The following is a 14,402-nucleotide window of genomic DNA, read 5'->3' as shown; positions in this document are numbered from 1 at the left end:
ACACTTTCCCCTGTAAACTTTTACTCAATGTGTATCATGTTGTTTCCTTTAAGTTATTTAATTCTTTATCAGCTATATTCTGTACTATTTGTCATTTGTATAGCTAATTTACTGACAATGCATTGCATATATTTAAAATATTAAATATGTACTTCATTTAAATGTAATCAATTTAAATGTAGTGTTAGTCTCTTGTATTTGATTATTTCATTGTTTTACAATCTTGTACATGTTGCCATGCAGGTGTACCATTTAAAAGCCTCCCCTGGCATAGTTTCCATTCTTGTAACACCTCTCACCAGCAGAGGGAAGTAGAATATGGAAAGTTCAGCTTTAGAAATAGCTCTTCTCCTCCTCGTCTGGCATGCGTTTTCCACTTGGTGTCACAGCAGCACACTGTGGACTGACTGATAATATGCTGTTTGGACAGTGGACATAAAACTCCAGAGGCTTGTTTACCAGAATAAAACACTCACCCACTGATCTCTGCAGACCCTCCAGAGACTGTGAACTCACAGGGTAAAGTCTGATTGAAACATTCAAATCATTTTTCACCTTTTACCTGCATTTTCCTAATCTTTTTCATTCTGAGCAGCCAGCAAAGTCACTACTGCCTGCTCTCCAGCCAACTGTTATGTCATAGATTTGGGTAGTGGGGTGGGTGAGAGAGAGAGAGACTGATAGGGGGAGAGGGAGGGGGAGAGACTTTTGCACAGCTTGTCCATCTTGTTAGTCCTGTGCCAGCTCCAGCATGCATGTCTGCCTATCTGTTATTGTGTGGCTTCGTGTCTGAATGCACGTCTCACTTTGATCTCCAGTGTCTGCTTCTCATTTAGCATCTCGTTCACCACCGTCACCAAGAAGACACAGGTATGCTGTTTTTATTTACATTGCAGAACGTTTTTAGCAAAGTCTGAAATCAGAAGAAAGAAAGTTGAATGCATATACTGATCTGAACGTGATCTGATTTCTCCTTTGCTTGTCAGGCTTTGTTAAAAGTGTTTCATATGTAAACATGTCAAGGGTCATTACAGGTCACTAATGTTTTGAAGGACAAAACTTCACCTTGCACAATGCAAAGAAGCTAACATGAGAGGCTAGTTTGTTTTATCTCAACAAGATCCTGCACTTTGACATTGACAGCTGACCTTTTGTAAATTATTTTATCTGATATCCCTCTGTCCTCATCTCACTTTAGCACATATACAGTGCCTTAAAGCTTCTTGATTATTTACTTCACCATGAGTCTGTTATTGCTAGGATAGGATCAATGGAAATCCAATTACTCAAGTAGGCCAGTAAGCAAAAGAAGGGTCACCGAGGAGAAAGGGTTGATTGGTTTCAGTGCATGCAGGGACACAGGAGAGACTCTGTTTGTGAACGTTTCAAATGTTTGGGTGACCAACTTTAATGTTTCAGGTCTACAGGGCACACAGCTTGGGTCAGACAATATGGCCGCTGTTGGTCATTAAATGGGTGACGACAGGGGGGTGTCTCTCACAGTCTGCTCACTCTGGAAGAGGTGGAGCCAACATCAAAGGATTTAAGTCATGAGAGTATGAGACCATACCAAATATCCTCATCATGAATACCACAACAAAAGCTTTAACACACACTGAGCATTCATAATCAGGTCGTTTAGCTCTTGAAGTCGTCACTGTGTACTGGAAATGTTTATTCAAGGCAAAAGGAGCTTGTTTTTATTGATTTTGTCCAACTGCTAGACTCAGTTTCAGAAGGTTTTATTGCACAAAAAGTAACCAAGCTGTTGCAACAGGAAGGAAGGAAGGGGTTTGCTTTCCACTGTGAGGCAACAAATAGTGTTTTAGTCTGGGAATGCACGGGAATAAGGCAATAACAGAAAGTAATACAAATCATGAATGTAAGAACACACTTTATATATTGATAGGACTTTTTTACACATAATAATAGTTGTGGATTGGGGAAGACTTTAAAGATTGGATAAACTAACTCTTAACCTTAGATTTTGAAACAAACATAATTAGGGTCTAACAAAGGAAAAGGGAGCATTGGATTTCTTGAATGCATCTCTTTTTAAGCAGGATAGTGTTTTGTGATACATTATTGCATTTCTTTTTGGAAACACTACTCTTATCGATTATTCTTGTTTACAAAAAGTTAAATTGCCCACATTATTTAGGCAATAATCAGAAAAACAAAGTCACGTGATAAAGCCTTCTATCACAATCTAACATCTGAATAAAACTAATAATATTTCTGGCTACAACAACACTGGGTGAAGCTTAAAAAATTGGACTGATTGAGGTTCTGAAAACGTATTCCAGAAATGACATTAAGATACAGGTTCTTACATATTTAGATCCAATCCAAAACCAATCTCATCTGGAACTAGGTCTCAGGAGATATATCTCTAATACCTCAGAGGGCTCACACCTGACCTCTGTAATGAGAAGTGGTCTGAAACCAGAGCAAACATACAGTGAAGAGCAAGAGTATCTATTCTGGGGTGGCATGGGGGCAAATGCTGCATGCAATCAAAGCTGAGACGTGACACAAGGGGTGAGGAGGGTCACCTTGAGACACAAAAAAACACAAGAGTGGTCAAATTTCATCAGAAATTGTATTAAGTTGACATCAAATGTTGTTATCAAAGTATTGTTAACAATGTGTTGGGCTGCTTGAATTTTGGTGTTTCAGACAGTCAATAATATGTCACTCCCACGCTGTGCTCCTACTTGTAGGATTCTCACGTAATGTAAAATCACTGGAATAGCTTCCACTCTTGGGTGACAGATGGAGATGTATATAGTGCCTAAACATAGTAAGATATGCAGGTCGAGGCTATAGATAGTCACAGCCGCTGCAATACAGAGCAGTCGGTGAGCAACTTTTTCCAACCACAGCGTCACTGATGTCACTGAGAACACTGACCTGTTGAAGTAAGCATGTTGCAGATCATTATTTACTAAAGCCACTGTGAGGAGAAATACTAGTTATGCTGAAACATTTATCACTCTTTAGTTCAGTATTTGTGTTGGGTTCTCTGTGTCATATCATGCCTTGCTGTCTGCCACAATTTATTTTGTTGCATCAATTTGAAGTCAGAGATTTTCATAATGTACTAATTACATTATCAAGGGTACTAATGATGTACATGTGATTGAATTAAAACATAACATGTTTAAGAAATGTGGACTTGAGTCACTTGACATGACATCATGAAATATAAGTGCTACTGTATGTTTACATTAGTGTTAAAACAACTTTAAACAAAAAAATTGGTTGGGTTATGTTGCACTGTCATGTTTCTACAGTAGCTTTTTTTTAATATTGTTTATATTTGATATACTATTTTAGATTTTCATTTTATTTGTAATTGTTAACTCTATTCCACTTTTTAAGTATTTGTATTTTAATGTTGAGCACACTGGTCCTGTAACAAAATAATTTCCCAATTTGGGATTAATAAATGATATATCTCTGAGGAAAAAATAAACACTGTCAATACATATGGCCTTTCAAGTTTTAACGTAGCAAAAAGGCCACTGTGGTTCTGAAGAAGCCTTCTGAATTGTGTTGTCCCTTCTGAATGTGGTTATCAATATTGATAACTAGTATTGTATGAGTTGAGCGAGGCGGTAGTCCTGAAAGAGGCAATGGCGTTAGTGTACATGGGTGTCCATGCGGTGGCTCCTTACTGCAGTAAAGAAAGGGATATTTAAATCCCACACACTGAAACTGAAGTAAACTGAAAGTTCCCCCTCTGAAGATCTATTTTGTCTCTGCAGCAGCCGGTCTTCATTCTGGAGGGAAAGGCCCCAGTCGAGTCCAGCAGAGGGGATGGAGGAGATGGGGAGTCTGGTTCCCTCAGCCCCACCTCTGCTGCTCTGCCTCTGATCCACGCAGAGACTTTGGCCCCCTGGCAGAGCGAGAGCCTGCTGGCAGAGTCCTGGTCCACGGTGGGCGATGCAGACCCTGAGGACACCAAGAGCCTGGACAGCAATGACGACCAGGGGCTGGGCGGAGAGGAGAACCACTCCTCCAACTCTGACATGGTCCACCTAGAGCGAGAGGAGGCGGAGATGCTCGAGGAGGCAGAGAAGGAGGAGGCGGTGAGGAGGACAGAGGAGGAGGAAGACGACGACGAGCTGCAGACGAGCGTGATGAGTGTTTTAGGTGGGGAGAGGGAGCTGGTGGAGCTCAGAGAGGAGGAGCAGGACCTCATCGCCCCGGAAACCGAGGGGCTCCTGGTGTCAGCGGAGGAGCCGCACAAGAGAAAGGAGCCGGCAGAGTTCATGCAGGTGGTTCCCCCCATGGCGCTGCCTCCTCTGCCTATTGTCAAGTTCGACCCCCCCTCCACTACCTCCACCCCGGTCCCTTCAACCACAAGCTCTGAAGCCGAGGAGCTCTACCCCACTCAGGGGCTCCAACCTCCTTCTATCCTTGCACGTATGGCAGCAGAGTCTCTATCAGAGAGTCATGAGCAGCTACGATTCTCACAGATTCCCCTGTCGGATGTGGAGGGACATTCAGCCAAAGCCTCTGAAGCAGCACCAGAAAAGCCGGAGCCCCCCCCGCCCGCTGCGCCAGAGACTCGCACCCCTCTGAGCTCCACGGAGCTGCTGTGTGGAGGCGCAGCTCTGGTCGCAGTAGTGGGGATAGTGGCTTATGGTGCTGTGGCCTACTGTAGGAAGTAGAACTAGAATCACCCTTTAAACACAAATTTGTAAATCTATTCCAAATGAAAATATTCCACTTAACTCTCTGAGTTCTGGATTTTACTCTTTGTATTGTAGTTATTATTAGACACATTAATTAGATTTTTCAGATTCGTTTTGTGCTACCTCAGCTCATGGCCTTTGTTTTTCTGTATACGATTGATCTCTGATCTCTAACATGTAAGCCTGGATGTAAAATCATGTGAAGGTAGAATTTTAAAGAATCCTGAAACTTGAACTTGATGTTTCTTTGTGTGATTGTGTCTCTTATTACTTCACCAGAAAACAACATGAGGGATTCAATTAGACTCTCCAAGCTACATCATATTACTCTAGAGTGCTCCTGCAAAGGAAAATACTCGTGAAAAGTAAACTCCAAATGACTTGTACTGCAGTACTTGAGCAAAACTACTTAGTTACTTCCAAAACTTCAATTCACTGTAAAATGAACCTGCTTCTTGGCCTTTTAGGGATAGAGCAAAAGGAGAAAAATCACCTATATTGTCATTTTTGAAAAATGATGGAACAATACTACCTTGGACTGCAGGTCCATTATAAAAGGTGTCTCTAAAACCCCCAGGCCTGCATCTGGACATCGGATAATGTGCTCCTCAGGGCAGGAATTTGGGTGAAATGTGATATGTGTTCGTTTTAGAGCCCTGTCCTGCCGTCTGCTGGACAGTCTGCAATATTTCAGCTTTCAACTTTTCAGGAAATATATTAAACTAAGAATGAATCAATAAAGAAACCTCTATTCTTCTATTTCCCTAACTATCATGCCATTTCTATGATTTATATATCCTTTTAGAAAAAAGTGAAATTTGCAATTTTGTTTGCACTGCAAAAGAATAAAAAGTTTAACTGGGATTATATTATATTAATTTTAAAAAAAAGTGCAGAAACACAGTGAAGCAGTCTTAATCTACTATTAATCTATTTTTTTCTGATGCTTCTCCCGAGGACACAAACGTGATCTCCTAGCTAATGATTATAACTCTGTGGTCACACCAGCGTTTATCCCGATAGCCTAATTATATACCAGTGGGTTTGAAACTTCTTGATTTTCGTCGAGTGCCAGTAAATAAAGAAGAACAATGGGGTTGACAGTGCTGCGGTTAGCCTGCCGTTCCCACCTCGCTGCCAACATGCACGCAACTATTGAATTGAGAAGAGGAAGGAAAGTGCTGCTCTGTTTGAAAAGATAAATGTACAGCATGTCTGCTCTGCCACAAAGACATACTGTACCACCTTCACAGACAAACAGGAATCTCTCTCTCCAAACACACAAACACCTAACCACATAGCAACAAATGCACTTTATTGAGTAATGCAAGAATGGCTACAATGATGATAAAAACTCAGAAAATTATTTGAATAGTTTAAATATACAACAATTTATAAAATTATAATGTTAAATGTTTTTTTTGTTTTTTTTCAATTTATTTTTAGCCTTTTTAAAAGCTGTTTCAGCTTTGAAAACATCAACATGTCAAAGGTCTTAGTGCGTCATTAAAGCAAAACTGAGCATGTTAATGTAGGAGATGACAGGAAATGTTGACTTTAATTAATTGTATTATGTCAACAGATTTCCCATAATTGTATTAGGTTAGTTGAAAGCAATGATATTAAGTTGAACCTAATAATTTTTATTTTTAATTTAATATTATTGCTTTCAACTAACCTAATACAGTTATGTGACAACTGTTGACTTAATACATCAAATTAAAGTCAACGTATCAGTTTTTCAGTGTTAGCTTTGTCTCAGGGGACATGTTAAACCCCTGGTATAGAAAAGAATAGAGGAGGGGCTCCCTGGTAGCCCACCTTGCAAAGCAGGCATGAAAGAACTTCAAAAAGTCAACCAAGGAAAAAAGCATCCAACACCTTTGCAAGTAAATACAGAACGTGATCTATTCAATATTAAAAAGGAAAAAACACCTACAACACCTAACCCTAACCCCAGAGACAGATCTAATGGAGCCAGCTCTCACAGTGCCTGCAGCAGCAGCAGTAGCAGCAAACATCTGGCAGGCTTCAGCTGCAGCTGAAAGGTTGTGGTCTTTAAATTTATGGATTTAATTTGACAGAAATGTCCCCCTGAATGGACAAAGGGCCAGAAGGAGTGTGTGTGTAAGTCTGTGGTTCTTTGTTTTTTATCAGCGTGCTGCACAGGCAGGAAACACACACGAACACACATGATCTACCCTCATGTTTAATTGCATGCTTACACACACACACACACACACACACACACACACACACACACACACACACACACACACACACACACACACACACACACACACACACACACACACACACACACACACACACACACACACACACACACACACACACACACACACACACACACACACACACACACACACACACACACACACACACACACACACGCACACACACACGCACGCACCCACACACACCTATATAACATTAACAGGTAGGCGTTCAGGCCTCACCGCCGTCTACACATAACGGGGCTGAAAGGGGAACTTCAGGAGCAAGTCAGTTGATATTTAAAACTCCACGGCTGAGAGAAATGCACTTCTCAAAAAGCCCTGTGTTTATTTGAACAGGGGTGTTGGCTATATAAGGGAAAAAACAGGCTTATAGTTTAACAGCGATCACTAGATCATTAACCTTTACAATCATTTTTATCTGAAGCTGCGTTTATGGCGTTCTCGTTAATTGAAAAGTTAACAAGTTAAACATATATATATTTTTTTTTTTTATTTGGCCTGAGCTGCACAGTGAGCCTTAACACACCTGTAGAGTGAAGAATAGTGAGCCTGTTTTTTTAATGAAAAGTGGATTTAATGACTCAAAACAATTTTTACAGTAACTTTAAGAGGCAGCCAATAAACAATCTCTTAAAAAAACTAATCAGGCCGTAGTAAAAAACGTCTCTGAAATGATGAGCTAGAAAACAATAAAACAAGTAATAAAGTAAAGACAGAAAAAAAGTTCCTGTTAGCAATATCCAATATTATTTGTGTGGCTTTGTGAGGAATATAAGTGATTTTTAATGTTGCTTTTAAATTCATATTTGACTATTTTCCATCCATTTCTTTCTTTTTGTGCAACTTAATGCTATAATTGCAGGATAAATACTGCATCTTAATACATTTACTGATGAAATATGCAATATGCAAAACGTAAAATATATATTGTCATTTTAACATTCAATTAAAATGGAAATTAAGTAACAATGTTTACCACCTTTGATTTATAAGTTAGTGGATGTGCAATATTTGTATTTTAAAAGCCCCACCGCACGCTCAAATGTTATGCAAATTTACATTGATCCACTTTATGACAGAAAACAAAACATCACAGAGGAACATTTCCTGCAATTCCATGATCTTCAATATCAATATACAGAAAAAAAACATTATAGAAGTGTATGTTAGATTCATATCACGGACGTATGCAAATTTTCAGGTCAGGACTCTAATTCTTGGTATTCCTGGTGCACGGTTGCAATAAAAGAGGTTATGTTGTTGGTAGATTGTGATCTCCCCTATGACGGACTGTGTGATGCTCGAGTGTCTGTTTTCCAAAAAAGAAGAAGTGTTCAAATTTAAATTGACCGGCCTCTACCTATTCATGAAGCTGAACGGTGAACAGGTATTGGAGGTCTGCTACATATATATACCTGTCCACACACTGCGCACCTGAACCGAGGGCAACACTCAGACATGCAAGATGGTGAGTTGATAGGATGCTATACATTTTACATTACACTCATTTTAAAGCCTTTGACTTGTATTATCTAACTTTTTTTTTTCCGAGAAAAAATACGATTAAAGATTAGATATTTGTGGGTGCTAATAAGGCTTTCTATCTATTGCAGACGTCCATGGACAACGACATCAACCAACATTTCCAGGATGCAATTGATGTGATTCAACAGCATTCAAACAATTCATATTACAATTCAGGTACAGTAAAAATAGCTGAGAATGGTTGCATAATTTACTGCAATAAGACATGATTATCAAACCTCTGTTATTTTATTTTAATTTATTTTTCAATGCACAACGTTATGCTTATAAATCCACATCTTCCTCTCTTTTCTTTAATCTGTATAATTAATTGTATCACTTTCAATGATCTGATCTAGTGTATTTTCTTTCATTTCAGAGTACACATATTATGAGACTCTTGGTTCGCAGCAGCAATCTCTGCAGTGTCAAATCTCCTGCTGCCTGGTCACACACCCGTCTGATGTACCGACTCCAGTTTACGAATGGAATGACATGGCTGTAAGTTGTTCACAAAAATCTGTATTTGTGTTTAAGATATAAAAACGTATTTTTGACTTGAAATGATTCTCTTTTAGCAGCAGTCCTGGCCTCAGGTCATCCCGGAGGTTTCCTTGGGTCACTCTGTGCACTGCAATGAATCGCCTCATTTCTACTCTATCTTACCACCACAGAGGAACAGCAAATCAGGTAATCAGGTTAAGGTGTTCATCATACCTTATTCATTTAAAAATTTAAAAATCTCTAAAACGACCAATTCCATCTCCTCAGGTCGTAAGAAGCTCAGACTTTATGAATACCTCCATGAAGCACTGAATGACCCCAACATGGGCGACTCAATCCAGTGGACGGATAACAGCAGCGGCACCTTCCACTTCATCTCCAAGAACAAGGAGAAGCTGGCCGAGTGCTGGGGCCAACGCAAGGGCAACCGCAAGACCATGACCTATCAGAAGATGGCCAGGGCGCTGAGAAACTACAGCCGCACCGGGGAGATCATCAAGGTGCGCCGCAAACTCACGTATCAGTTCAACCCAGACATCCTGCACAGGCTGGGCTCGGCAAACCTGCCCTGCCGCCCGGCAGCTCAGGAGGAGGCCCACCCCCGGCAGCCCAGCCCCGCCGAACAGAGCTACTGCGGCCCTGCAGCGGCCGACTGGCACACCTGGTACGGACACTACCAGCTGCAGGAGGACTATGACCTGGCCTCCAGCTTCACTTCACAAAACACAACCAAACTCTGAGCTGCTTCTGATCACTGAGGGGGGAAATAACTTAATAAGGTTTTTCAAAGACTTCAGTTTTTCCACTCTCAAACCTTCTGGGTCCACATCCAGTCCCTGAATCTACTACAGGCTATGGGGCTATTAATGTAATAAAAGCTGTTTAAATAACCTTTATTATCAAATGTGTATGTTCCATAAAGAGGAGTGTTACTGTAAATGAAATTGTAAATGTGAGGGCTGAATTATATAACCCCTAGATTTAAATAAAAATAAACACCTAAATCTAACAGAAAAGTGAACATTTGGATATAATTAGATTTAATTGAAATCATGCTTCTATTTGTGCTGCAACTTATGGTAGCACATTTGTAATGAAGCTCTTATTAAGGGTCTGATTAACAAGAACTCAACAGGAGGTCTTCGAAAACTGAGCCCATATTTAGTCAATTTACGTTTTATGTCAAACATTTTTTTTGTGGATGTACTGTATACACTGCCAGTAAAATGTTTCACTGTAAATCAACTGTAAATACTTTAAAAATGACTAAATGAATAGTTTGAGAAACTTCTCTAAAGTTCATAAAGAATAGAGATGTATATTCTATTTCTATAGATTTGATTGACAATGTCCTAAATGTTACTTTCAAGAATGATTTAGAAATATTCAAAGGACAAAATGCAGTTATATATTCAACGATGCTTACATATACTTATGAGGAAAAAGGCGTAGGGTTAAGTTTTTCATTTTAGTCTGAGGAATTAAAAGTTATCTTTAAAAAATATATATATATTATTTTATAAGATGGCAGCTAGAAGCATAAAAAGGTGAACAAATAGGTCACCTGCAACAGGTGTTCATTTTAAACAATTGACCCGTTGCAATAAAAATAACTCTAAGGTCTTTACAAGACGTGGGAGAGATAATGAGGATTATTTTATAAAAATTATAACAATTTCTACTTATAAGTTTGTCTATGGCTCCTGTTTTTTAAACAACCAGTTATAAGCATTACCTTATGAAATGTAAATAATTGTTCTTGTTTTGTATACTGATTATCTTATTGTGTATAAAGAAATGTTTGCTATTATTAGAGCCATTTTTTGTATTAACCTTTTTATTTGAATAAAACCAATAAATCTATCTTTGTACTCTCACTAGTGTTTTATTTGACTGACTTTATAAAAAAAAGCCACACTCACGTCTTTTGTCACGAAAGAGAAAACTGTGAAATTATCAGCGTGTTGAAAGATTTTGGCACCGTCTCCATTGAAATATTGCAACAAGCGCACTACAAAATCTGAAATTAAGACACATCCTGTGAGGAAAAATGTGGCAGCAAGTGTGTTTTTCCTGAAAAGAGAGCGTTGTGTAGACGCTGCCTTCAGGCCCGGTCTTATCTGCTTCAGCGGGGAGGATGTGGTCAGTGCTGGGAGGCTTTGTTGATGGGTTGACTGGTGCCGGTGATGGGGCTTTGTGGGATGGTGGTCATTGTTCCTGTGAGCATTGGGTAGCAAACGTCTGGTGTTATGCAGAAAGCCCCGCTGCTGTGGGGGGTATAATAAGAGTCCGTACACTTGAGCGTCTCAAAGTCAGTTTTGTGAAATTTGCCAAACTGCAAGGACTGTACTGCATTCAACTTCAACAGCAATGGTAAAGGATGACATTAAGTATTACCTTAAAATATAATTCCAAGGCAAAACGTTGAATGTTATTAGGTATTCAAAGCTGATTTATTTTGTATTCATCAGAATTCTTACCAGGAGTCTCAATCAGATTTGGAGGTGATCCTAGAGTTCCTAGAGGAGTACTACAGACAACATGCTGCAGAAAAAGGTAAGAGGAAAGCCTGGGAAAGGAAACTACAACACCTAAAGATTAACTTAATCTTCATTTTTGCTTTTAACAGTGGATGATGTGTATTGGTTTGCAGGTGCGCCTGTTGATGAAAGATTTTCCACTCTGGAAGCAGAACCGTGCGAGCAGCGCTGGATGTTTTATGAGCCACCTGTAAGCATTACAATGTTTTTTCCCCATAAGGCACCTGTATTTATAATTTTGTAAAATGTGCAAAATGTATCATTGTTTTTCTTTATCAAAGATCAACAAACATGAACCTCTGCTGGCACACGTCGCTCCACACGCTCTCAGCCACAACACAACAGCAACATTGTTTGAGCGTGGGTCACTGCCAAACTTTGTATCAACAACACAAGCAACCAAACACACAGCGGGGAGTGGTGAGTTCTCCTTTTTTTGGTCACTAGATACTGTTATTGCTCTGGTTGCTAGTAGCCTGGGGGAAACAATACCAAGAGAGCAAATAAGAGACCTTCCCTTTACTGTAAAAAAACTATTAAGCTGTGCATGGCTTAGCTCTGTGGTGGTTTTTTTACATATCTATCAGACAACCGCAGTGTTTACAGCCATACCCTCTCGACTGAAAGGCATCCATCGATGTGGAGATTTTCTGGGAATTGTTGTATTTGAGGAAATGATTAACTGTAACAGCACCAACTGTTTTAAAGTGGCACAGCTGCTGTTATATTCCAAAATGCCCTCTTTTAAAAATCCCTATCAGGTGTAGCCACTTACTGTTTGCTCCATGGTTGCAGGTGGAAAGGTGCGCCTCTTTCATTTTCTGTTTGAGATGTTGGAGGATCCGAACATGGCCCACTGCGTGTCCTGGGTGCCAGCATCGGCCGGCGTTTTCCGTTTCTCCTCCACCAACAAGGACCAGGTGGCGGCACTGTGGGGACAGAGGAAGGGCAACAAGAGGCCCATGACCTACCAGAAGATGTCCCGCGCCCTGAGGAACTACGCCCGGTCCGGAGAGATCTTCAAGGTGAAGAAGAAGCTCACCTACCAATTCAGCCAAGAGACACTGATGTTACTGCGGAAGTGTTAACGTGGTGATCTGTAGGGTGGACTAGATTTTGTATAGCTCATTTTCACATCATATATATAAACCTATTTTTCGTCCTTATATTTAATCTAAAAGCTAACACTTTCAAGTGTGTCAATATTGTGAGTTAAAAAACAGTTCTTTTTAGATAGTACATGCATTGAGTTTATGGTGTAAATAATAAATAACATATTTCACTCTTGCAAAGCTGTCAACATTTTATTGTGTTTTTATATTATTTTAGGTAAGAATTGTTCTTAGCTGAAATAGATAAAGGCTAATTCTATGTTTAGTATGTCAAGGTAAAAGATAACATGTTAGCCACACTATATTGTGAATTACAGTATAAGGATTAGATTGTCTATTATTAATATGTATAAGACTATAAAACAACAGTATAGATGGAAACAAAGTTGAATTCAGCAAGACTTCTCTAAAGTAGTTTTTATATACTGTATAATATTGCAATTGACTAACCCTAACCCTTATCATCATTTATTCATATTTTCTATGGTTTCCGGCATACATAACAAATGCCGTAAAACATTAATATTATAATAATAAGAAAAGAAAAACCACATTATAAAAATGTGTATAACATGTCAGTACGTGTTTAGATCAGTAATATACAAATTATCTAAAAGCAACAGTAGATTTATTTCTCAACCAACCACATAGTAATTTTACTGGTCAACATAAATCTCAAAAGGCAGTTCAGGTTTCCCATTGAGTAGATTCCTACTGAGACTAATGTGCCTCTTCGCCTGTTGTGAGTGTGTTTTCCTTTATGTACAATCTGTGGCTGGCTGCAAAGATCCAGAGGGTGTCAGTGTAGTCCATCTCAAAGCCCCTCTGCCTCTTTTCCCTTTCCCTGTGGTGTGACCTCATGGCTAAATCGCCTCTGTGATGTGAACCCTCGGCCATCCCGGGCAATACCAAATGGTTTTGTGCTGTTTGTAGCAGACCCACATGATACCTCCCTAAGCCTAGTATTTACTGCTGGTGCCCACTGCGGGTTATAAATGGGTGAACTGAGCTATGAGTGTCTGTTACCAAGAAAGGCCACATACAAAAAGTCATGTACGAAACTTCTTAATTAAAAACGTCCAAATCACATGACATGTGTTCGCCTGCATGTGACTCATTTTGAGGACCTTTCTCTTTGCTATGATTGCTCAAGCAAATATCTGAGAGTGGATATAGGCGGCATTCCTGTGCACAGACATTATCTACGGCCCCTAAAATAGAGCTGTGCCTTGTCTTGACTGTCCTATTGGCTTGTCTGAGGATTTAAATGTGAATGTTTTAAGTGCACTTCCATGTTCAGATCATTAACATACTAAAGTGGTAAAGGTATTGTTAGATTCTCTGCAGACACCTGGTACTGTCCAGGCTTGCTGGAGCTCGTCCAAATCCAGCAGCCTTGTTGTTTAATCTTCGCAACCTTTGATCGGACACCACATCTGATTTATCACTTGTTGTTTGACGTGCTAAAAATATTAATTTGGACCAAAGAAGCAACATAAATGACGTAATTCACAATGAAACTCTCTTTTCACGTCAGATACACATGTCAAATGTCAAGGTCTATGGCAGCTTTCTCAGTATAAGCCATATAAACACCGCCCAGTCATCACCTCAGTATTTATTTGCTGGTTTAAAAAGCCTGCTTTCCTTGGACAGCATTCCCCCTGGATTAAAAGGATATCTGTGGCATGTCGCAATATTCCCTCTGAAACTTTTTATATAACTTGTTCATATTGTTTATCCACGTGCTCTGTAAATGTT

General features: G+C 39.6%; 3 protein-coding genes across 5 annotated transcripts; all 3 read left to right on the top strand.

Moving 5' to 3' along the window:
- The first annotated feature begins 240 nt into the window (after nt 1–240).
- LOC307021642 (uncharacterized protein) lies at nt 241–4,938 on the top strand. Of its 2 annotated transcripts, none has more exons than XM_079653960.1 (2): nt 241–519; nt 3,771–4,938. In XM_079653960.1, the coding sequence occupies exon 2, from the start codon at nt 4,035–4,037 to the stop codon at nt 4,677–4,679; it is 645 nt and encodes a 214-aa protein (XP_079510086.1). In that variant the 5' UTR covers nt 241–519; nt 3,771–4,034; the 3' UTR covers nt 4,680–4,938. The 2 variants fall into 2 exon arrangements, with proteins under 2 accessions (XP_079510086.1, XP_079510085.1); XM_079653959.1 differs by lacking the exon at nt 241–519 and adding an exon at nt 635–870.
- Nucleotides 4,939–7,146: 2,208 nt separating this feature from the next.
- On the top strand, nt 7,147–10,852 carry spic (Spi-C transcription factor (Spi-1/PU.1 related)). Of its 2 annotated transcripts, none has more exons than XM_079653957.1 (5): nt 7,147–8,429; nt 8,575–8,662; nt 8,865–8,986; nt 9,067–9,175; nt 9,257–10,852. In XM_079653957.1, the coding sequence occupies exons 1-5, from the start codon at nt 8,427–8,429 to the stop codon at nt 9,727–9,729; spliced, it is 795 nt and encodes a 264-aa protein (XP_079510083.1). In that variant the 5' UTR covers nt 7,147–8,426; the 3' UTR covers nt 9,730–10,852. The 2 variants fall into 2 exon arrangements, with proteins under 2 accessions (XP_079510083.1, XP_079510082.1); XM_079653956.1 differs by having other exon boundaries at nt 7,148–8,429; nt 9,064–9,175.
- Nucleotides 10,853–10,959: 107 nt separating this feature from the next.
- On the top strand, nt 10,960–12,796 carry spi2 (Spi-2 proto-oncogene). The gene is made up of 5 exons (XM_079653961.1): nt 10,960–11,362; nt 11,461–11,545; nt 11,643–11,719; nt 11,811–11,949; nt 12,325–12,796. The coding sequence occupies exons 1-5, from the start codon at nt 11,360–11,362 to the stop codon at nt 12,615–12,617; spliced, it is 597 nt and encodes a 198-aa protein (XP_079510087.1). The 5' UTR covers nt 10,960–11,359; the 3' UTR covers nt 12,618–12,796.
- Nucleotides 12,797–14,402: the final 1,606 nt, after the last annotated feature.

The sequence above is a fragment of the Notothenia rossii genome (assembly GCF_949606895.1).
Source record: "Notothenia rossii genome assembly, chromosome: 10".
NCBI lineage: Eukaryota > Metazoa > Chordata > Actinopteri > Perciformes > Nototheniidae > Notothenia > Notothenia rossii.
Note: the sequence above shows the minus strand (reverse complement) of the source record. Positions and strands in the feature narration are given on the sequence as shown.

Excerpts from the sequence above, each read along its gene's own strand:
- spi2 (XM_079653961.1), top strand. Across the intron at positions 11,546-11,642 it reads ACAACATGCTGCAGAAAAAG|GTGCGCCTGTTGATGAAAGA; the intron begins GTAAGAGGAAAG and ends ATTGGTTTGCAG. Across the intron at positions 11,720-11,810 it reads GGATGTTTTATGAGCCACCT|ATCAACAAACATGAACCTCT; the intron begins GTAAGCATTACA and ends TCTTTATCAAAG.
- spic (XM_079653956.1), top strand. Across the intron at positions 8,987-9,063 it reads ACGAATGGAATGACATGGCT|CAGCAGTCCTGGCCTCAGGT; the intron begins GTAAGTTGTTCA and ends ATTCTCTTTTAG. Across the intron at positions 9,176-9,256 it reads ACAGAGGAACAGCAAATCAG|GTCGTAAGAAGCTCAGACTT; the intron begins GTAATCAGGTTA and ends CCATCTCCTCAG.
- LOC307021642 (XM_079653960.1), top strand. The coding sequence starts at position 4,035 with ATGGTCCACCTAGAGCGAGAGGAGGCGGAGATGCTCGAGGAGGCAGAG.